This window comes from Labrus bergylta, chromosome 1 (assembly GCF_963930695.1).
Source record: "Labrus bergylta chromosome 1, fLabBer1.1, whole genome shotgun sequence".
Classification (NCBI taxonomy): domain Eukaryota; kingdom Metazoa; phylum Chordata; class Actinopteri; order Labriformes; family Labridae; genus Labrus; species Labrus bergylta.
Window position 1 is genome coordinate 13959595 of NC_089195.1, and position 23556 is coordinate 13983150.

A 23556-nucleotide genomic window follows, 5' to 3' on the forward strand; every position below is an offset into this window, starting at 1 on the left:
CTGAATGAGACATGAGATGACGTAGTTTCTACACAATGTAAGAGATGATCTCAGGTCTGGGGTAGGTGTAGACATAGCACTGAGGGAATGCTACTTTCAAAATCATGCTAGTTTTCAGCAATGACCAACCCTGCCTTTAAAGCATTCACAGTGAGCAAAAAATACTTTTATTGAACTACAACCCGTGAAAGGTTAAGACGTGTTGTATGTATGATTTATTAAAGATGGAAACAGCATGAAGACGACATGTCAAATGTTGAAACTGCGAAACAGTTTTTAGAAAATGTCTCATTTGGATTTGATGTTTGAAACAAAATGAGGACAGACAAAAGTTTTCTCAAAGCGTCTTAAGATTTTATTTCATTACAAAGAAAGCATATAATAAACACAATCTAAATGCATTCAAAAACCTCAAACCTTGTTTGTTTTTTTACTTCCTTAAACTTCACTTGTTTCCTCGTAAAACAAACAGGAGAAAAGTAACTAAGTTAGTAAATGTTAAGTTAAAAGAGATGCAGTGAGAAATAACACGTCCTGAACGAGCTCAGAGCACTGAGGGTTTCAGTTTGACAAACAGCAGCAAGTTGACACTTTCAAACTGTTAAATCTACTGGACACCAACTTTTTCATAATGCCAGAACTTGGCTGGCGTCAACATTTTTTATTGAGGCCAATTAGCCCCTGAAAAAGAAATGTACACTGAAGTGAAACTGAAGCAAAAAAGCAGCTTGAACTGTGAAAAATGTTTCAAAGATATAAAGTTCTTTAAGATGTTATTGACTAAGCTGTTTTTCCTACTGAGCTCACATGATTGTTCTGTCATAGAAAGTTAGAATTTCACAACTTGATGTGCGGCATTACTTGGCACAACTCCACCACTCAGGGCTTTCACACTTGCAGAAATCTCCTGAAAAAGAAGGAGCTGTATGTGTGAACGAAAACTAACAACATTTTTCACTTGGACTTCACCCGGAGTTTCTCCTCCAGCCTCTTAGTATTTTTTTCCACAGAAGGTCTGAGTTAGCTGATGTGAGAACGCCGCAGGATATTCTCCGGAGAATTCAGCTCGAGCTAATAGAAGGGGGAGTCACGTTTCTATACTGTGACTGCTGCTAGGTGCATAGAGTGTCTGCAGGCAACCTCTATGATCTCTGTGCACGTTATTAAACGGCTGCATTATATTTTCTGTTCTCCGGTCTTTTATTGATTCTGTGATTCCATTGGACTACACATAGTATTGATATAAAGGCAAATGTTCTCATTATAGCATCATAAAGCGGACTCTGTTGCTTTGTCCGCTACTTCTGCGTCTTTTTTTTAACGTCACGTCTTGCCTCAGGAGACCCCCCCCCCCCTCCCGTCTGACAGGGATAGTCTCCCGCTGTGAGGAGCTTAATGTGAACAGCCAGGTCAGGAGAATATCCGCAGCAGTGCTCCTGAAAATCCTGAAAATATCTAGATATCTAGATTTTTTCGGGAGTACAGATGTGAAAACGTCATAAGTGCCTTCCTGTGCTTCTGCAGCCAGCCTCTAGTGGACACTCGATGAACTGCAGGGTTTTGCATTTCCGGATCGGCTTCATTTTTCAACATCGAGGTTGCTGCTTGGTCATACCCTGCCTCCTCCTGAGACTCCCCACTCTTGTTGTTATAGGGAAAGTCTAACGCTGTGAACATGCAGCTCAGGAAGATTTCAGGTGCAGCTTATCCTGAAATTTTCTAGAAATATTCAGGAGTGCATGTGTGAAAAAAAGTCTCTAACAGCCGCGCTGATCAGTGCCTGTAAATCGGCCAAAGGTTGGCATTGACAGATTATGCTCGCTCTGGGGGGTTTCATTCCAAACAACGAAGCTGCTTGACACAAAATGTGTTGTGCTGACACATGAAAGAGAGCGGACATTTTTTTATGCATCGGTTTGGTTTGTGAACTGAAAGTAAAAGGCCTTGTTTGTGCACCTGCTAGAACTGAACCTTTTCCAGCATGATCAGTGCTGCAGACTGTGTGGGTGTTTAACATTCAGACACATGCACACACAAACACACACATAGACACAAACCTGCTATGTGCTGCTGCTTTGCTTCAAACCAGTCATTTATTCATGACGCTCGGACCGAAATGAGGCAGTTTGCATCTTTAAAGGTTCTTCATAAAATCTTAAAAATGTACAGCTAGACGTTTGAACACACACATTCACTTGCTTTTCTTACTCACTTTAATTCCCTTGATTCCTTGAGCATACAAAAATCAACAAACAAACATTATATATGTACAAGATATCATACACAAACATTAGAAGAATCAAATAAACTCCCTTACTGCCATGGCCATGACTGTGTCATTCTTTATACTCGAAATGTAAATTAAGGTGAAGCATATTGAGGTATGTAGACCTAAGAGGATGCATAATTATAACATTAAGGGCACCAAACCAAATTCTAAGGAGGTGTTGCAGGCCGTGGTTGTTCATATAGAGTAAGGATCCTGGCCTCATTACACCTGGTATTAACGCGCATCGTTCATTGAGATCCGATCACTCAGACGACATTTAAAGACGGTCTGAGACTCGTGTGTTCACTTTCATCTGGGGGTGTGAATGTTAAGTGTCCCGGGACCAGTGAAGGGCCGCCTAGTCTCTGTCCCCATGGCGATGTTTGCATGAAGTGACTGACATTTGTTGTCTGATTGAAAATGTATCTGCTGTTTTTAAATTCTTGTATCGTTCCAAGCATGTGAAAAGGTATTCTACAATTAAAGTGGGCCGCGTTTGAAAATACAGGACATATACAGGAGCCAGTATGGATTCAGTAACGGGAAAAACATATTATTTTTTTAATATAGGTTGATCCCCTGCAGAGTCGAGGAAAGCAGAGAAAGGAAAGGGGTTGTCAACATATTCACATGTGACCTCAACACATGATTTGTAACGCCAATGATGAATCATGATGAATCACAGCCTGTACTGTGATTCATCATGATCTCATTTTCTAATTGAACGTTTTTACACATCGCTTAATGTCTCTTATTAGTTTGATTACTTGATTCTTTTCATAAAGGACACAAAGAAGATGTATATTTATTTCAAATAAAGCAAGGAGTTCAAATCTATTTTTGTTTTTAAAAGGCTACATGAGACATGTTTTGGAAACACATGTCAATACAAGATGTGCTCCTCCGAGCTGTCGATTTATGATCAGCTAACCCAGGATGAAATTTAAAGTCCCCATGAAATGGAAATCACATTTTCCCAGTTTGAATCCAGCGTCTGCCAAATACAGTCCAATAAAGTATTTAACATCTACTGTAAGTTACTGTATTTTCTCTTACTGTAAAACATTCCTGTTCAAAAGTCTGATGACTCATGCTGCCGTCAGGGGCATTTACAAATTTTCAACCAATTAAAAAGTTTTGTCTAATTTTTATGCCATGTTTGTTGTGATACACCTACTCTTTAGCGATCCAATCAAATTCACCCTTACATTATGTCCCACCTCCCATCTTGTGATTGGTTCTGTTTCAGTAGAAAATACTCGCCGACGCGGTAGGTGAATACTGTTGAAGTTCCGTTTCATGGGGACTTTAATACCAGGTGTACCCGGGGCCTCTGACAAAAGGCCCATGTTCAAGTTGGTTTGATTTGCAGTGAGGTATGTTTCCCATCATGGCTATCACTCCACTTGATCCGGCTCGGCGTCCATGCACGTCTCCCACGGGTTCCTGGGCATCTGCGGCATGGAGAGGATCAGGAGGGCGAAGCCGGTGAGGAAGAGGAGCACGAAGCCGGCGCAGGCACAAGCGAAGGACCAGGCGTAGTAGTACTCGATCCAGATCGTGTCCTCGCTCTCGATCATGCGTTTGACAGACTGACGCATCACCTCCAGTGAGATGAAGGCGCAGAGACCTGGGAAGGAGAACCAGGTGTGCCAACTTCAGAATCCTCACTGGCAAAGTAAGCAAGCAAATTTAAAATGGTCCTCGTTAACTGGACTCACCTGCAAATGCGAAAAACATGCCAGCCGGTTTGAGGAGGTAGTCTCGTCCTTTGCCTTTACCGGTGCATGAGCCCATCAAACACAGAGAGCCGAGGATCATGAAGGCCAGACTGAAGATGGAGATGGCTGCAGCTGAGATGTTATACTCTGCAAAGAAAGATAAGAGTGTTAAAGGAGCAATATGTAGGTCTGACACCTAATGTTTAAAATGGGAACTGCAGTCCATATTCAAAAAAATTGAAGAGAGCTGTCTGACTCCGACCCCTCCTCCCAAAGCTCTCGCAGGTTGCCATGTGTTGGACACTGACCTAACCTCTAACCTCTCTCCATGTTTCAAAAGCATCTCCAATATTGATCTTAGTTTGAGCACGTTTCTGCTCGTGGAGCTTATTAGAAACATGCAGAGGCTTTTTAGGTACAATCACTTCTATCTGAACCACTTCTCTTGCCCACCTCCATCACTGCAACACCTGTTGGTTTGTTGTTTACCTGGCAAACCGAGGGGCGTCCAAAAAAGGGCTCGTGTGGGTGCCTTAAAACCGCCTACCTCTGAAGAGAAAAGAGCTTGATTTCACATGGCATTACTCAACATTATATAATATGAGGACATATTTGATATCTGCTATAGTGATATTTGAACTCTCACATGTATCTTTAACATTTGACTACTTGTAACTTTGCCGCTGTGTTCCCAGCTCCTGAGCGTCTGTGTGATCGGGACAGCAGCTCGCTTGTTTTTCGCAGCAGAGAGGTGGATGGGATGCAGGCCCTTTGATCTGCCTCCTGTTCGCCTGTGAACCATGCCCTGAGGAAACACATTCCTTTGGGGCAAAGGGCCTTCATCTCCTGCTGGCAGAGGAGGATGGGCTGCACCCTGCACAGTCTGTGCTCTTTTGAGATACTGCACTGCACGTCTTTGGAGCTCGTTTTCTGGCTGGCTCGGCCTGAAACACCTTTACATCAAGAGCCAGGTAGACATCAAACCTGTGTTTCAGTCATACAGGACTTACTCTACTGTACAGCTAAAGGGTTTCACAGTTCTCAGGAAGAAGTGAGCGACATGTAGAAGAATATCAAACCTGTATCCGGGAATAAAAAAAGGGCTTCATTCAGTCCAAAAGGGGTTTGAGTTTGAAGTCCCAGTATTGCAGGATATGTTTTTAGAAAGTATTCATGGGTATGTATGCAGATGTTTGTAGGTTTATAACATCATTCCTACCAGATCATGGACATACTAACCACTGCATTCCTCATATAACTATCAATACGCCTTCAGGTTAAGTTGTTCTTCTCTGTCTTTACATACACACAAGTGGACTGTAGTGGTGTTTTCACACATGCACAAAACTCCAGAAATTTCCCGGATGAGCAGCATCTGTGAACACAAAATCACAAATATTTCACCCCAACTTCAAGATCTTGAAGATCTTCAGCCAAGTCCAGTTACGGACTTGGATTATTATTTTAAGATCGCTTTTGGGCCTTTTTATCCCTTTCTATGGATAGGACGGTGGATAGAGTAGGAAACCAGGTAGAAAGAGAGAGAGAGAGAGTAGGGAATGACAGGCAGGGAAGGAGCTGCAGGTTGTACATGAACCCAAGGGTCCTGCTTGGAGGACTATAACCTCCCTACATGGTGCCCGACCTAACCGCCATCTGCGCCCTTACATAGCATTGATATAAAATTCCATTGGACTCTGTTGCTTCGTCCATAACTTTCTTGTTGTTCTTGTTACATCATGTCTTGCCTCCTCAGACCCCCACCTCCCGTCTGACAGGGAAAGTGTCCCGCTGTGAGGTCCATAAGTGAAAAAGCAATTCAGGAAGAAAAGGCCCTGCACGATAACAATACCATCCAAAAACTGCAACCTTCTGTTGCGTTTTGTCTGTTTGTTCACACGACGACATCGAGTGGGGTGCCTGAAATCCGAAGGCAAACGAGTGTGGGTGCCAGAGTGCAGACTTTTGGAATCAGCGTTCTTCCCAAAAACTGAGAGACATCTGAATGAAGTTTATGTTGACATTTTGTAAAGTTACTCACTGTTAAAATAATATAAAGAGCTGAAAACATTTTAACAATGTCCTCAACTGAATATTCTCAACTTACATACATCTTTCCACTTAATTTCTCTCTATACTGGAGACTCCCCCAGAGCAGATAAGAGGTTTACCGTGTGGATGTTTGTGCATGTGGTGACACAGTGTACGTCCACTGTGTTCATTCAAGCGTATGCACCATTATGGTATCACGAATGATTCATTCAAGGGTGAATAACTCAAGAGGGGGCTCAGGTCGCTTCTGCAATCATTACAGCTAACTTGTAATGTGTCTCTTAGAGGCTAGCCTTCAGCTGAGGGAAGACCTGTGTGTGTGTGTGTGTGTGTGTGTGTGTGTGTGTGTGTGTGTGTGTGTGTGTGTGTTAGTTGTTGGGGGAAGGGTACCCATGAATGCCTCCATTAGCATGTCAGTGTTTAGGATGCGGGGGTGTGCCGGACATCATGTGAAAGACTATTCACATTTACACCCCAATAATTGAGTCTGACAGTCCTCCACTCACTTACGCACTATACATAGAAGGCCTGTCATACAACATGCACTGGCCGGGCTCAGTGGGCTCGCAGCTTTAACAGGGTCACTGGAGGGGGAGGGGGTGCTGGGTGGAAGCAATGGAAGACGGAGGGAACGGGGGCGTGGGTTACTAACACACAACCGCTTTAAGTGTTTATTGAGCTTTATGTGGTTGACATGTCGTGTTTAAAAGACAAAGTATGAAGCAGTGCACCCGAGGCTGGTACCCCCCACCCCACCCCACCCCCACTTATTGTGTATAGTTTACTACTACCAATACTACTACATCTATTTGCACTTCCACTACGGCTACTTATAAGAAGAAGCAGAAGAAATATGTCAATAAAATAAGTCAATAAAACAAAGAAGAAGACAGAGGCTGAAATACACACACAGGATCATATGGACATTTACTAATGGAGAGATGTCAGAGTGAGGGAGCTGAATGTGGTGGTGCCCATGGGCTGGTTGTGGTGGTGGGGGGATGCTTGCTCAAGGGCGCCTTGGCGGTGCTCAGTAAGTGAACGGGCAGCTCTCCAGCTATCAGACCAATTTCCAGACTTGAACCAGCTTTGTTGAGCCATCTTCCTCAAAGAAAGCTGTGTGTGTTGAACTCTCTTTATGGTATCCACATGACGTATGCCATAAAGTATCCACCCCTCACCCCGTAGCCTTCATGAAGCCAACAACAACATATTTTCAAAGTCCATAAATCTTCTGATATCATTTGTGACAAAAAGAAAACTAAACATTTGCACAAATGTAAAACAACTGATGATCCTTGTGCACTTACGGGCTCTGTTTTGGCTCAAGGATGGAGCTCTCAGTTTTCACTCCATGGACACACTGACTTTTGGGAAAAGACAATGAAGCCTATATTGTCTCTGACCCAGGATTTAATGATGTCCTGTTCAGAGTTTTGTCACTGCTAGCTGGTTGAAATTCGCCTGCAGGGACAGTGCCGGCTGTGCTGCGGTTAGAAGTGACACATGAATTTACAAAAAGTGTACCCAAAGAGAGCGGAGCTGCAGAAGGAGCAGGAGCAGGTCACATGGGAAACTGTGAGGCAGGCAGTTTGATGTTTGACTTTAAAGGACATTCAACATAACATGTGTAACTGGCTTCAATGTAACAATGCTGCCGGTGCAACAACTGATGAGGAAACTGAAAACCTGCAACATGATCACAAATCAGTCTCCCTTTTAGTCATTTCAAACATGGAGGGATTACCTCCATGTCACAGGATGGTTAAGGTGTAACCACCATTACCTGAAACGTACCTTTTTGTGTTTTATATTCGAATATCTCCGCGTCCTGCCCGGGAGTGAAGTGTCTGAAGTACGTACAGTTCTCCTCTGTGGGAAAAAAAAAAGAAAATCAGATTTAGTCCAACAGTTTTACCTGCTTCATGTTTTGTGGTTTTCTTCATGGGGACAGATGTAAACACATTTTTTATTTTATCACAGCATAAAGCTCTCATGGCCTCATGTCATTTAAAACAGCTTCCTATGAACACACACAGAGCGAGCATCACATGTGGAGGGACAACAGTGGCTTTCTGAAAGTAATATGTGAATGGTAAATGGACAGCAGCAAGATCTGGATTATTGTTGCTTTTGTAAGTTTCTTAAAACTGAACAAAACAAGCTGTAAAAACAAACCTGTGAGCTGAAAAGCAAAAAAATAAAAATGATAATAAAAATAAAAAGCTCCATAGATGGAAAAAAAAGCTCTGCAGACAGGACTGGGTTGTCACAATACAAATGTATTTTTTACAATGAAAGGACTGCACAGGATTAATAAATATAACATGACAGGGTAACATAGGGAGAAGATGACCAATGACATGTAAAAAAGACAAAAAACACAAACAAGTCTAAAAAGAAAAAAACTACACGATAAAGCAATGCACACACACACACACACACACACACACACACACACACACACACACACACACACACACACACACACACACACACACACACACACACACGCACACCTCTCCTCTCTCTTATATCCCACAGCTCACCCTCCTGTCACTGTTTCTTTACACCGAATGTGTCTTATCTTTTGATGTTAGGCTTCTCATCAGCAGTACGTTTTATAAAGACGCCCAAATGACCCAACTCACTTCTTCAGAAGGTTTGACTCAGATGTTCTGTTAAAGGCTTAATATGCAATTTTTTGATCCAGTAGATGTCGTCCTTGAGCACCAGCATGAAACCAAAGCAACTAGCGCTGCATTGTTGTGTTAGCATGCTAATGCTAGCGACCTAGAAATGCTTACGTGACATTCAAATAAGCAGTGAGTACAGTATGTTCGTCTTCTTTTCTCTAGTCCCGCAATTAAACAACTTTTATATGCGAGGGGATGAGCTGGCTGGCCGTCCCGACGATGTAAACAAAAATGTAGCTACGGCTAGGAAAGGGTGTTACACCCATTGTAGACAGTCATGACTCACAGAGTTATTTTCAGAGGATATACTTGATTTCTATTACATTTAAATGTGAAAAAAATGCATATTAAGCCTTTAACACAAACAGCTGATTAGCATGTGGACTTGGTTTGTAATATGAGCTACATAAACTGTTTTTTTTGCCAACTCTCTGTCTTAATTCATCTTCGTCCACAAACTGGCCTGCACTCATTTATAGGGATGTGTTTCTTCTTTGCTTAACTCTTTCACACCTCTGCCACTGCATGCTTCTGCCCTGTCAGCTGTACTCCACCTGCTGCATTACACTGTGAGCACCAGATACTTCTAAAGCTCCCTGAGCCCCCTCACATTGTTTTTCTAAAAACCTCTCACGTCATTGGCACCAGCAAAGGGTTAATACGACCACTAAAATTAATGATGCCGTGCAGAGCCTGGTCTGCTTTTCGTCGATTGACTGTCAGAGTTAAAATGGATGCAGCAGTCTTCACATTGAATTTTTTGTCTACCAGACGAGGTGTTAATCCTCGGGGATTTGCACAAATGAAGTCAGACTGCTTTGTGTGATCACAGGGTGCTCTGCTTAAGGAAATAGTCTTTAATTCGCTACCAAGTGTTAAAAAATGTCAAACAGTACAGGCTTGGTCTGCTGATAGATCTTGATAACTTGACTTTTATTATACGGCATACCTCCAGTTGGGGTTTAATAATGCAAACATGTTAAAAAGTAGAGGATGTGCAGGCGTGTGAGACTTCCTGTAACATGTCTGAAAAACACACTTAAATTCAGGTGATCGTATGTAGGGAGTGCGAGAACATTTATGTCACTTAATCTCGTGCAAAATCGAGTGCATGACTTCTGGCTGGTATGTTCCCTAATCCCCCCCCCCCCCCCCCCATACAGCCTCACCGGGGAACGTCAGTGCAATGCTTTCATGTGAAAATATGCAGAACTGCATGCTATCGGATCACTGAGGACAAGCTGAAAGGCACGCCAGTCTGCTCCAAAAAGGAAACGGTCATTTGATCTAAATAAGCACAAACAAATTCTCAAAAAACGTTGAAATGTTTACAAAAGCCTCTCTTGAAATGTTGGACTTTTTTAATGCTGGGTGCCATGTCGTGTTGGCCCACATAGGAAAGAAATGTTTTTATGAATGAGGACAGGGACCGGCTATCATAAACAAACATAAATACAGAGGTCTGTTGCTAGGCAACAGGCTTCACTAATTTCACTGTAGAAAGCACATGTATGAGGGTACGATAGAGGCTGGCAACTAGTTGCACTGTTGTACACTGACATAAGTACATTTTGCAGCTTGTGCAATTTGATTGGTGGGTTTGTAACTTGTGCGATTGAATATGTTATATAAAAATATACAAATGCTATCCAAAAAGTTTCTTTCTCTTCTTTTAGATTTTTTTGGGGCTTAATTGGAGAGACAGTACAGTGGATAGAATCGGAAATCAGAAAGAGAGAGAGAGAGAGAGAGAGAGAGAGAGAGAGAGAGAGAGAGAGGGGAATGATGTGTGGGAAAGGAGCCCGGACTCAAACCTGGGCCGTCAGCTTCAAGGACTAAACCCTCTGTACATTGGCTGCACAAACTAACCACATGGCCACCACTTCGCCTCCAAGGCTTGGTCCCTAACATACCTCACATCACAGGAAAATCTGGCAAGATAACCTGAAGAACCCTAAATATAAACCCTTTTCACATATACGGAAATCTCCTGAAAAACTCTGGAGATTTGATGTCTGAACGCGGCCGAATATACTCCAGAGGTTTTCAATTTGAGCCAATAGAAAGAGAATGACGTTTATATACAGTGACCGGCTAAAGTGTCTTCCCGCGACCTCTACGATCTCTGTAATTAAACGGCTGCATTATGTTTTCTGTTCGTCAGTATGTTGTTCTCCACTCTTTTGTGGATGTTGTCATTCCATTGGATTACACAAAGCATTGAAATAAAGGCAAATATTCTCATTATAGCGTTGTGTAGCGGACTCTGTTGCTACGGCCGATACTTCCACGTTGTTTATTTATGTCACGTCTTACGTCGGGAAATCCCCGCGGCCCTTCCCTGTCCTCCGCTGTGAGGAGCATATGTGAACGGCTAGGTCGGGAGAATCTCCGGAGCGTTCCTCCTGTAAATAATTAGATATTATCCGGAGTGCATATGTGAAAACGGCTATATGGAGCCTTGCTTACTTTTGAGGGGAGGGAGAAATCCGCTTGAATATCGTGCTGTGTGCCCGGCATTAGTTAGATTACTAAACTGCTTGTGTGGTTGAGACATTGTGTTGTTCTAAATGAAAGAACAGGCCGTTAGTTAGCTTAGTGAGCTTAAAGTAAGCTTGTCTAATGTGCTGTGCCTTAACTAATGCTAGCCCCAAATGAAAAGCAGCTGCTAGCTAGCATGAGTTGTGTGTGGCTGTGTCCGATTCAAACGTGACAGAAATCAAGCAGCCCTGCAGTCGTTTTATCAGAAATCATCAGCACCTGCTATAAAGAAATCCAGCCTCCCATTGCTACTCCAGTCACTATTCCCTTTGTGCAGCATCTTCTTCTGAGCTAGACTTTGCGTTCAAAAATGAAGCTGAAAATGTTGCCTAAAATTCACTCATTCTTAAAAACGTTGAATATTCATGATTTTAAGGAAATGCAAATCCAGCCTCTGTTTACTTCATCCCTTTTAAAAGCAGGCGTCCCCTTCTGGCTGCAGCCTCATCTCATCATAAAACGACTGTTTTAAGGTCCTAACATCCAGCAGGCCAAATGGCTTAATGCAAATCTAGTGTTTCATTTATGTTTCAAGGGGAGCCACTCAGCTCTCATTAGGCTTTGGGTTGGATGCTCTGACTTCATTATCTGTATCAAGCAGATACTCATGAGTGTGTTGTTTAATTACACCTTTGTAGAACCATCTTTATGTTTGACGGCTCTGGCCGTCAAACATCGCTCATTGTATTCACTACGGCTGCTTGTTGGCTGCATGTTAGCTGTGCCTCCCTGCCGTCAGCCCGGACTTTCTTCACAAGTTTAACCTCTATAACGTCCATAAATTATATACATATCATAACATTTCTGGGCTTTATAAATGTTATAAATATTTAGTCCTTCAGAAAAGGGTAGAGAGACATGTGCTCAACCGTAAAAAACATAATCTCTGAACCAGAGCTGCGCAATTAATCGCGTTATGAGCCTTCACAATACACCACACACCTAACAAAAGTCTGTATTTATCGCAATAAATATAAAACACTCTAAATGTAGAGGCAGGCAGGTAGATGCTTTCTCACTCAGCATGTAAATATTTTACCTGTTGGACAGATGCTTGAGTTTAATATTTATGCTAACACTAACTGTCAGCTAGCCTTGGATTAACTGGTGCAACTGAGCCGACTGTTTGACACAGTCACAGTTCAAGTGTCTTCATACGTTTTGGGGGAATTGGCTTATCGTACTTATATAAAAAAACAGATCAATCATTCTGATAAAGGCAGTCAGATAAAAGTGCAAAAAACAGCAGCACAAGAAGAATAGCGGAAGAGACCTCACATTATTAACCTGATGGACTTATTTAAGATTTATGACTTCCTTTTTTTTTTTGCGTATCCAGGGGTGCTTTTGGGTGTCTCTTTTTGCTAAACAAATCTTGTGGGTGAGTTTTATCCGCTTACCATCTTTAACCATTTTTAACAGCTGCTTATTTAACAGACAGGACAAAAACAAATCTTCAAGCACAAGGAGAACTGTAGAGAGGAAGACAGGCAGACAGAGAGAGAGAGAGATCATATCGACCTGAACCTGATTATTTATTGCAGCCATTATTTATTGATTCAACATATTGCAGCCTCCTCTGTTTTATGACTTTGTTTTATTTCATTTGAATTAAACTTGTGGGGAATCCAGACGGTTGCTTAGAGAGTGACTCTTCTTCCACGCTCTGTAAAACATCACTTCTTCCTTAAAGGGCAATCTGTCACTTTAACAAAGATCAGGTGAGGACGTCGGACGAGCAGCACCCTCTGCACACTGTCATGTCACAGCTGCACCTTTTATAGTTCTTACAACCAAGACTGGACCAGAGCGCTGAGCCTGGGTTTTTTGTTTTGTTGGCTCTGTAAATGGGCCTTCCTGACACGAGACAACAACTGAAGTAGTGTTGCTGCAGGGTCAACACCAGTGTACATACAACTCTGAGTAAAACCTCCTTCATAAATCACGTGCAAAAAGAAGCATTCAAGGAAATTATATCAACATGTTCTTCGTTTTCTGGCACCTGTCAGGCTGTGTAACAGTCTTACTAAAAATAAGTAAACTGAAGCTTTGATCCAGTTATAAACCTACAAATGCACATGTCTATAAACATACAGATGTCACAGGCTACTCCATGTCCCCTATGGTATGTCATCTGACTGCCTATAAAGGCATAATACCAGCGGTTTAGTTACTTTTGCATCCTATCTTCAGGGTAGAAGTAACTTGAGCGCCTGAGTGGGCTGAACGGAGAAGTGAGTCTGCTGCAGGAAGGGCCCGTGGGAACAGTTTCGGTGGGACAGCCGGCGTTGCCTGACTCTTCCAGGCGGCCCTGTCACTCATGGGGAACGCTGCACTTCGCGTGAACACTTGACCCTCGCGGCTCCCACCCAAGACAGCTGAGTATTTACGTGGCTTTTATTAATAACCACTTTGACTGCTTTGCTGAGCAGTTTGCACAGTTTTTAAAGAAAATAATAATACATTTTCTGAATCTTTAACAAGGAGAAATAAAATCATGACATCGGCTGAGATGTCATTGGATTACAAAATTGGAGAAAAAAACATGAATGGGGGGGTGTCTTTGTATGTGATGGTACTTATTTACGGCTCATAGCAGGAAAAGCCGATAAAAAGACAGATCTTAAAATTTGAAGAAAGAAGGAAAACTCTGCACCACAGCTCAGTGTAAAGCCTCACATATAGAAATAACCTTCAGGTCAATTTTTGGCTTGGATGAAACTTTCTTCGTCCATCTCCTTGAGCAAAATTGTATCTAAGTTTGCATTGGACACTGTATTTTTTTCTGAGACTATCTGCACTGTGTCAGTCGTGACCTACTCTTTAACTCAGCCCATATTTTCCAACTGAGCGTCTCAGGGTCTCCCTCCTCATGCGCTGTTGAAGTCCGCCTGCTTTGCGTCAGAGGTTGACACCTCTCTGGAGACATTCGGCTATGATAAACAATAATGTTCCTGTCCTAATACAGCCAGGAGGAAAACCCTGCAGATTAATGGAACATCTACAACATGTACTTTCTGTAAATAAAGGCACCAAGATGGCCGTCACAAATCACTTGTATGGTTGTAGGTGATTTGGTAGGAGGTTAAGTGACTGGTTAGAAACTGCTGTCGCTCCTTGCAACAAATTAAATATGAAATCGTCTGGATTGGCTTGGAATGATAATAAGGCATATATAATTTTAAAGATGGAAGTAGAGCTGTCGCGATACCAGATTTTAGGCTTAATTTGGATACAGATGCTGGGGAAACCCTACTGGGTCAGTGTCTTGGTCCCAGCTCAAGCTCATGACTAGAGCTTGAGCTGAGAGCTTGACTAATCATAACTACCCAGCTGTCTTCCCTTGTCTTAATTACCCCATGTGTAAGTATTTAGTCTTTGAGCTCCACTACCCTTTGTGCCGGTTTGTCTCAGTATCTTGTGTAATATGTTAGTAGCAGTCCAGCCTTTTGTCTTAGTGACCTTCTGGTGAATTACCTTTTGACTGAACTCTTTCGACCTGTTTTTGTCTAGTGATTATTTGTTCCTGTGATTGCTTCTAGTAAACTTTTGATGAACTCTAAAACTTTTCTCAAGATTTGTACATTTTTGGCCAACGTTTTTGCCGAGTCTGACGTATCTGACATTGTGAGCCTAGATTTATAAAAATATGAATAATCTTTTTAACCCACTAGTAATTTTGGTGATGACTAGACAGCACAATGACATTTAATTGTTTACACGTCACATCCCAGCAGCAACCTCCGGTCTTGAAAAATGAAGCCGATGCGGAAGTGAAGAATTCTGAATTTCACCGAGTGTCCCCTTGAGGCTGACTCCAGGAACCCCGGGAGTCACATACAGACCACAGGCAAAAAAGCAGTTTTTACAGCATGAATTAACATGTTTACAGCCCAGTACAAAAAACTAAATAGGTCTGATTAGTTATTGTCCTCACTGACACACACTGTACGGGGTGATTTTTTCTTTAACGGCTCCGTTTTGATTTTATGAACGATACTTGTTATCCATAGTTAGGCGTGTAGCTGACATGATTGACAGGTGGGCGCGGTGTAACGGATCGTCAAGAGGCTTAAAATCCACCTCAGCTCCAGCTGTCAGCCTGTCGTTAGGTTGACCGAAAGTTAGACTGAGACAGCATTTCCAACATGGCGGCTGCTGCCAATAAGCCTCCGGCACCCCTGCAGGAACAGATGGCTGACGTCACTCAGGCTTCGTCCATTAATATTCACAGACTATAGTTACATCCCTATTTAATTCCATACAGCTGACATGATGACTGCTGCAAAAAATGGAATCATCAATGGCCTAACGATCTCGAGAGCATGCTTACATTGGCTGCACATTGCCGAATAGCTGTTGTGTGGTTTTTGTGGCCCCCACTAAACTGTTGATCTGTCAGTCTGCATATGCTGACTGAAAACAGCAAACGAAAGCTCCAGAAGTATTTGTCACTTGTCTTTGCAATCTCGTGAATTTCCAGCAGTTCAGGGTTGGCCGAGGTGATTTTATATATTCAGCACATGCCTGCCATGCCTGGAACCACTGAACCCCCCTCCGGCATCTCATCTGCTCCTGGAATGGCCCTGCAGTGCAGACAGTGTCTGGGATTCCTCGAAGTTCTAGCAGCCTCCATCAGTCTGGACATATTTCGGGACTTTTTCACAGCTTTCTAACGCGGACAAATTTGGTCTGAAAGTTTGGAGCTAACTTTACATAAAGGGACACATGCAAGGTCAAATAACAATCAACAGTCAGTTAATGGTTTCTAGGATAGCTGTCAACATGCCGGTGCAAGTCAATGAGTCACAGCTAGTCAGGAGGTGTTCGCCTCAGTTGACCACCATTTTATTCAGTTACATCCCTTTTTATTCAAGCAGCTGTTGTGAAAGGAGTTTATCCTGTGCAGAGTTTTCAGTCTGTTGATGATCTCTAGAATAAATCTAATCTTTGTGACTGATGTGTTGGAAATGTTACACATTTTTCTCGCTGACTTGCTGTGCAATGACTCAAAGGTTACTTTGAGAGTAATGTTGAAATCATTTAAAGTGTACTGAGTAAACATCGCTCTCTGTTAATAGTTCTGGATATCATTGTTCTCCCCAATAAAGTACACAGACTTCTTTAGACCAAAAAATAAAGTGTCTTGTTAGAGTTGCTGTGAGGAGATTTTGTTTCAGGTCAATTTTGGTGCCCCCTGTGGACAAACATATTATCTCTTCTTGATCTTGTCCTGTACATGTCCGAGTTGGGATTTGGAGAAAAAAAAACTCCCTCTTCTTTTTTAAACTCTCAAATGAATCACTCACTTCGTAAATACATTTCTCTTGCAGATGTATAGAACAACACTAAAACACTAAACAGCAGTAAATCCCTTCATCTGACCCCTACCTCCCCGGTGCTGTTTTTGGACATCCAAATACTTCTAAAAAGTGAATTAGTCTCGTAACTGATTGTCTCCTTTTTGTAGCTCATAGAGGGGCATCAGTCTTATCTTAAGCCTGTTTCATTACCAGTTAAAAATAATCCCCCAGGATCTATAAAGTTTATGAAGTAATTGAAAATTGTAAACTAAAGTGCTCCTCCTTGAAAGCTATAAGTACCCTATCCCATATAAGTACTTGTATCACTGCTATAAAGTCACTTCCCTGGCGTTGCTCCATGGTGTGTCTTGTATGAAGCATCAGTTGTCTGCAGCTGGTTTTACAAACCTTTAAAAAGAATGGAGGCAGTGAAATCAGCTGTTGTGCTGCTCAGTCAAAACCTTATGGTTCATTTTTGGCCATCTCTGGTTAAAGCCCTGATGTCATATGTGGTCTGGCTCTATCTGTAAATCTTACTGATACTTCAGGGATCCCTCAAGGCCTTGTCTTTGGTGCTTGTCTGCTTGCAGACAACAGGTTTATTCAAGGGAGGGGCAGTGGAGGTCAACAAACAACTGACCAATGACCAATGGAAGACTTATAAACCCCCTTAAAGTTGCCTTAATATGGCCTTTAGTTAAACGATATTGATACCAGTTTTGACACCAGGAAAATACAAATTCAAATTCGAGGGATCAAAAATTGGGTACTTGGCTTTCAATTTTCAAAATTCCAGCACACTGTTTAAACGTCACATATTCTGCAAAATACATTTCACTATGTTCTTCTAACTCTAATATGGGTCCCTAATCTGTCTACAAACCCCCCAATGATGAGACAAGTCCATCCTCTCCGTCCTTAGCCTGCTCCACTTTTCAGAAAATGTGTGCTCAAACAGGCCGTTTGGAGATTTTCCCTCATGACATCACAAAGGACAGTAACCCCTCCCCCAGGTGGGCGACAGTCCCACAGCTAGGTGTTTGTTCTGCCCTCTAAGTCTGCCTTCTCACCGTAAACAATAGGACATGGAGCGAGAAAGACCGAGACACCCAAGCCCTTCCAGAGAGGGGGCGTGGTCAGACACAGCTCATTTACATTTAAAGGTACAGACAGAGAAACAGCCTGTTCTGAGCAGGGCTGAAATAGAGGGGTTTATAGACATGATCAAATACAGGATCAGAGTGGATTTAGAACAAGAAAACTTCACAGACATGTTTTGAGGAGCTCTGAGACTTATTTAAACTGGTTCAAGAGGAGGAGAATATGTGAGCTTTAAATTGCACTCATTTGCATTTGCAACATTTCAGTACCAAAACATTGCCATGGTATCTGTAATTTTCTCAGTGTGCAGGAGTTTGCGGGCAATCTTTTTAAGGATTTATTTCTCTCCCAGGCCCCCGTCTTATGATACCGATGTTTGTTTTTTAAAGCTTAAAGTACTTTAAAGTACTTTGGACAACCTTATTTCACTCATATTGGATCTAACTTTAAGTTTATGGACACTTTTTTCTGTCATATGGAAAAGCTAATCTTAGAAGCTTCACACCTCAGAGCTTGGATATCATAGAGTCTCCTCACAGTCACAAACAACATTAGCACCACCCCTCTGGTCTAAACGGTTCGACAGCACAGACAGACAGTGTAATGTGCCTTTTCTGTAAGTATGTGTGCTAGTGTTAACTGTTTTTGTGCTCATAGTTTCTCTTACCTCCAGGCAGACTGATGGGTCCGCAGCCGAGCCCCTGTTCATAGTTTTCTGAGCTGATGTAGATGTACTTCTTGCACAGCCTCCACAGGCCGAAGTGGGCCGCCTCGCAGGTCTGGTTGACTTGATCCACCTTCGGGCTGAGCACTGCCCAGTGGTCCGTCACCACCGCCGTGAACATGCAAGCCATACCCACCAGCAGGACGAAGATGGCGATCTTTATCTTGGTGCGCTTGTGCATGTTTTCAGGTGTCAGATGTTCTTTTCAGTGAATATTCCTCCCCTGGTATGAGGAAATCAATCTATAAAGTTGGATTTTCTGCAGTGTGGACACAGCGGTCTCTGTCCCAGGGGCTTTTTCCTTCAGTGACTGCAGCAGAGTCTCTTCTTGTTTCTAGTCTAGTGTCTTCTCTCCCCTGTCGCAAATCTGTGCTTGTGGTTCGGAAGGGAAAGGGGCCAGACTGCTCTGTCCTACTTTCTAGTCCCTTTTTCCCTACTCACTACACTGTGAGTTGCTGCACAAGTGAGGGGCTGCAAGTTTAGACTTACAGCTGTTGAGGTAGATCAGAAAAGTTGATGACCAAACCAACTGTCTGTCATGCATGGTGGGCGATGGGCGTGGGGGCTCCTGCATGTGTTAAGTGTTTTGCTGTGGGTGGGGAGATATCGGGGGGGGGGGGGGGGGGGGATGGGGTGGTTGCTATAAATGTGACCAGTGAGTCAAGTTGTCAGGCTGTCTGCCTATCTGGTTACAGTGCAGGGGATGGGGATTTGGATTTGTCTTTGTAAACTATTTATAAGGAGAGAGTGGATGTGTTTATAACAAGCAGCAGTAAGGCTCCAGCTGCCAGACAACAGTATGGAACATCACTGCTTTTAATATTTCTCAGGATGCTTCAAATTAAGTTAAAAATGATTGTAATCGTTGGGGCACAGGTGGTGCAGTGGTCTCCCTGATTTCCGGCTCTATCCACTGTCCTATATTGTAATTGCTTCCTCACATAAGGCCAGAGCTTTACTTACTTTTAACTTGATGGCTGACTCGTGCCCAAGCATTGGCTGTGCACATCCCTAAAAAATTAATTTAACACGGTCACATGATACAGTATGCATATGAACGTTAGGGGCAGCGTACAGGCAGATGTGAGTAAACGCAGCAGCAGAGACAACAATGACAAAAAGACAAGCTGACAGACCGAGCTCACAATGATCCACATCTCTATGTAGGGACGACTGTGGCGACTTGCTAAGCCTGCTGCCCCAATAAGTGGAAGATAATGGATCAATGGATGGATGGATGATGTGTCATTGCCACCACTGCACAGGGACAATCATACCCGTCAAATAAGTTCTCAACAAACAAGTTACAATTTAGAAGTTAATGTTGAAATCTGCAAAACTGACGGAGCGTTACGTCCGTGCATGGAGGAAAATATTGGAGAAACTGAGTGTGTACAGTGCAGACACGTGAAGTTCATTGCCAACAGTTACCTTCATGACACAGATGGATGGTGTACATCAACAAAAGGTTACAAAAAAGTGTTTCTCCAGCCTCATATATTATCTGCTTGGTGTCAAGGTAAAATCTTTCCATAGCATTTCTTCTTACCTTTGAGAAAATCTCAGTAGACGAGGAGCCGTGTTAAACAAAGGAATACAGGTGGACAGGTAACGTTCATGTCTTGCTCATGTGACAGCACACTGCTGTGTCTATTTAATTACCCTTCTATGGTACTTTTCTATACTTTGATCATTAAAATAAGGGAGATTGTATCGCTTATAGCACATAATATTAAGAATGTATCAACGTTTCAAACATTTTGACAACCTTCCAGCTTAGCTGACGACCAGCCAACACCATCAGACTGTGTCGTCCCACAACCACCACTGTCCTCATTCATGCACGTCCCGCTGCGACCTCCACCTCAGCGGTAAGGAAGTGTGAACAACAGGAACATGAGGAATACAAACGAGAAATCCTTCCTGCATATTATCCTTGTCTTCTACGATCCCATTTTTCTTTTGTAACATAACAATGAGTAAAGTCTTTTACCTGCTTTTTGTAAAGTGTCTCAATATAACACTTGTTATGAATTGGCGCTAAACAAATAATAATTGATTGATTGATTGATTGACCTTGTGCAAGCACTGCCCAGAGGAAATGCTCCTCCATGCTCCATTTTGTGTATATCAGAGATCAAATGTATTTACGATGGCCAAAACCGAGCACAATCTTAATATTTCATTAAAGATTGAGGGTCAAAATCACCCACCTGATCTCAGAGGTGCTGCTTCTCAACAGGCAAGTCAGGCAACAGCTTGGGGCCCCTGGCCAGTAGGGGGCCCAATCGAGGACTGACAAACTTTAAACCATATGCAACAGTGGCTTAGAAAGTGCACATTTTACAATGACAGTAGAAAACCTCCCTAAGGAGGCCCTACTGACGGTACTCAATGTTGTTGCACCGCTAAGCGTTCTGATATTTCTAAAAAAAATTAAATGTGTCACTTAATGTTGCCGCTGGTGTCAGATAAGTTTTTAACATAACAGCGATTAATACTAGTTGGAGGGGCCCCCAGTGAATTTCACTTTGTGCCCCAACAGACTCTAGTCGCCATTGGTTGCTCTTGGGTTCCAGCGATGTGAAATTTGTCTAGTTTGGAACAAAAATCAACAATTCATAAAAAAAAACGTTTTCCTTTGATACTTTAACTTTACTACTTACTTTGACTAGTAATGTGTTTATGTGCATCATACTGTAGGTCATTTTTACTAAAGACAACAGAGCTATTAATTAAGTGGAGGAGGTAAATGAAACAAAAAGAAAACACTGTAGATTAAAGGAAACCCCCTAAAGTTGTGCTTTTCCCATTGATAACTCCCCTACATGAAATCACAGTGGTACATCTCTGTTTCTCTTTTTTAAGCGATGGCCCACTTTAAGTGTCTTTATGAGAAATGTGACCCACTTCCCCTCGGCTTGAGCACAGACAGCAGTGAAAGTCAAAGATGTCTCATTAGTATTTAAGGAATATCTGCAAACCTGCACCCACAACAAGCCCACACAGACAGACAGACACAGACAGACGGACAGACAGACAGAAACACAGACAGGCAGGCAGGCAGACAGACACACAGACAGACAGACAGACAGACAGACAGACACACAGACAGGCAGACACACAGACAGACGGACAGACAGACACACAGACAGGCAGGCACCCATTACTAATGTAAACACGAGAGGGGAGGGGGGTTAAATGGTTAAATCTGCGTGAAGCTGATTTAGCTTTCCAGTAATTTCCTGGATGGATTAAAAACAATCATTCAGTTTGCATATTTTACTCATGCACTTCTGCACGAGCCTGGAATCTGAAATGAGTAAATGTGTATATTTATTTACACAGCTGTCCTCAAAGATTTGGTGAACCTGTCAGCCTAAATTGGCAAATTGCCCATATATATATGTGTCATCCCTGGATAGACAGCGGACTGTCCAGCCTTCCTCTCACCCATGGGAACTGGGATTGGCTAGAATAACTCTTCATGCTCTGACACAGGGCACCACAACGAAACACCCGTTACTTGTTTCTTTGATGTGCTTGAACCAAATATATTTACGACCCTCATGCCAGTCTATTTTGGTTTTAAGAGAGATGCCTCCTAAATGCTTTGTAAGCTCAATTTATAGTCGGTGTATTCTAACTTTTAAAGGGTTAAAGTTCATGTTAGGTGAGGAAGGAGAGCAGACAAAGAACAATGCTTCTGACTTTACCTTTAAACACCGTTTAATCTTTGTGCAATAAAGAAATGGATGATCAACAGTTTGTTACAAGTATTGGAGTTATTTTCAAAGTACAGCTATTTGTAGATCAATATGCCGACACTTTGTGATAAACTGTTTATAAGGTGGGTCCCGTGCCAACTGAACCTTAACAGAATCTCTTTTGTAACCTTACTTTTCATCTTATTTCATTAAATGGGTTTTAATGGTCAATCTTTAGTCAGTTAGAGAAGAAACAGCGTTGTTAATCTGTTGTAAATAATATATAACAGGGCCCAGAACTAATCCCTGTGGTACACCTTTTGTTAATGGTAAAATCACTAATTGGATATGTTCCATGTTTGCCACATTGACACCATTGAGTGAGTTGAGGAATTTAATCAAACCACCACAGAGTTCCCGAATAGACAGGAAAAGGTCAACAGTTTGAAAGATAAATGAAAAGCTGTGAGAAAGCAACACTTGGTATGTGGGTGTAGGAGGTCGGAGAGGTACTGAGGGGCAAGGGCGTGGAGGGATTTATAAGTGAGGCGTTGTATTGCACGCTCAGATTTCACACAGCAGCTTCAGTTATAAAAGGCTGCTTTACTGATAGTGCCGTAAGCCTGACACACTTCTCACGAGACAACCCGCTGCCAGTTACATACTGCAGTTTTACAGTATCTCCACTGGTTTCAATTTAACTGTCTTTACTGTGTGTGTGTGTGTGTGTGTGTGTGTGTGTGTGTGTGTGTGTGTGTGTGTGTGTGTGTGTGTGTGTGTGTGTGTGTGTCTGTCTGTGGTGGCCTGAATGACTTAACACATAAACAATCAACACTGAAACCTTAATCAGTGCAGTCCTTCCCACACCTTAACACCATTATTTTGAATGATGGTGCTGGTATAATGACTTCGAACCGCTCAACAACTCTGACCTCGTGGTCATCGGTTGGTTGAACCTCTGACCTGAGTCTGAGTCCTGAGGGAGGCAGCTGGCCCTTTAAATGACTTCCAAAGGGAGATAACCTCATCCTGTTGACTAATGGTGTGGACACAACTGCAATTGAACCCTTTAGTTTCTAATCACAGAGAACAGGAGGCTAGTCATTACTTGAACAGAAACCAATCTGTTATAAAGTTTGAGAGTATGTGATTTATCTGTTCACAGATAGGGAATTCAGAATGTAATGGTTATGCCAATTAAAAATTAAATTAATCGGGGTCTGCAGATGGGTGGGTGTCACCAGTGCGAGAATGAAAGAGTACAGGGTCAGATAACAATTCATGCCCCATCCTGTGAGTAATGGAACTATTTCAGATGGACAATTATTCCCAGGCAAGTTAAAGGTAGAGTCTGAAGTTTTTTCCTAAAAAATAAAATACAGACTTACAAAAGCAAAGCTGTCAATCATTAGTTATTGGCCTCCATATGTGTGTGGTGGTGA

General features: G+C 42.4%; 1 protein-coding gene across 1 annotated transcript; it reads right to left on the reverse strand.

Annotated features, from left to right (window-relative positions):
- Positions 1-332: 332 nt before the first annotated feature.
- Positions 333-18944, reverse strand: LOC109989052 (voltage-dependent calcium channel gamma-1 subunit). Its single transcript, XM_020640658.3, has 4 exons — positions 18351-18944; positions 7840-7914; positions 3991-4137; positions 333-3899 (listed from the first exon to the last, which is right to left on the reverse strand). Exons 1-4 carry the CDS (start codon positions 18586-18588, stop codon positions 3667-3669), a joined length of 693 nt encoding a protein of 230 aa, XP_020496314.1. The 5' UTR covers positions 18589-18944; the 3' UTR covers positions 333-3666.
- Between the last annotated feature and the right edge of the window lie 4612 nt (positions 18945-23556).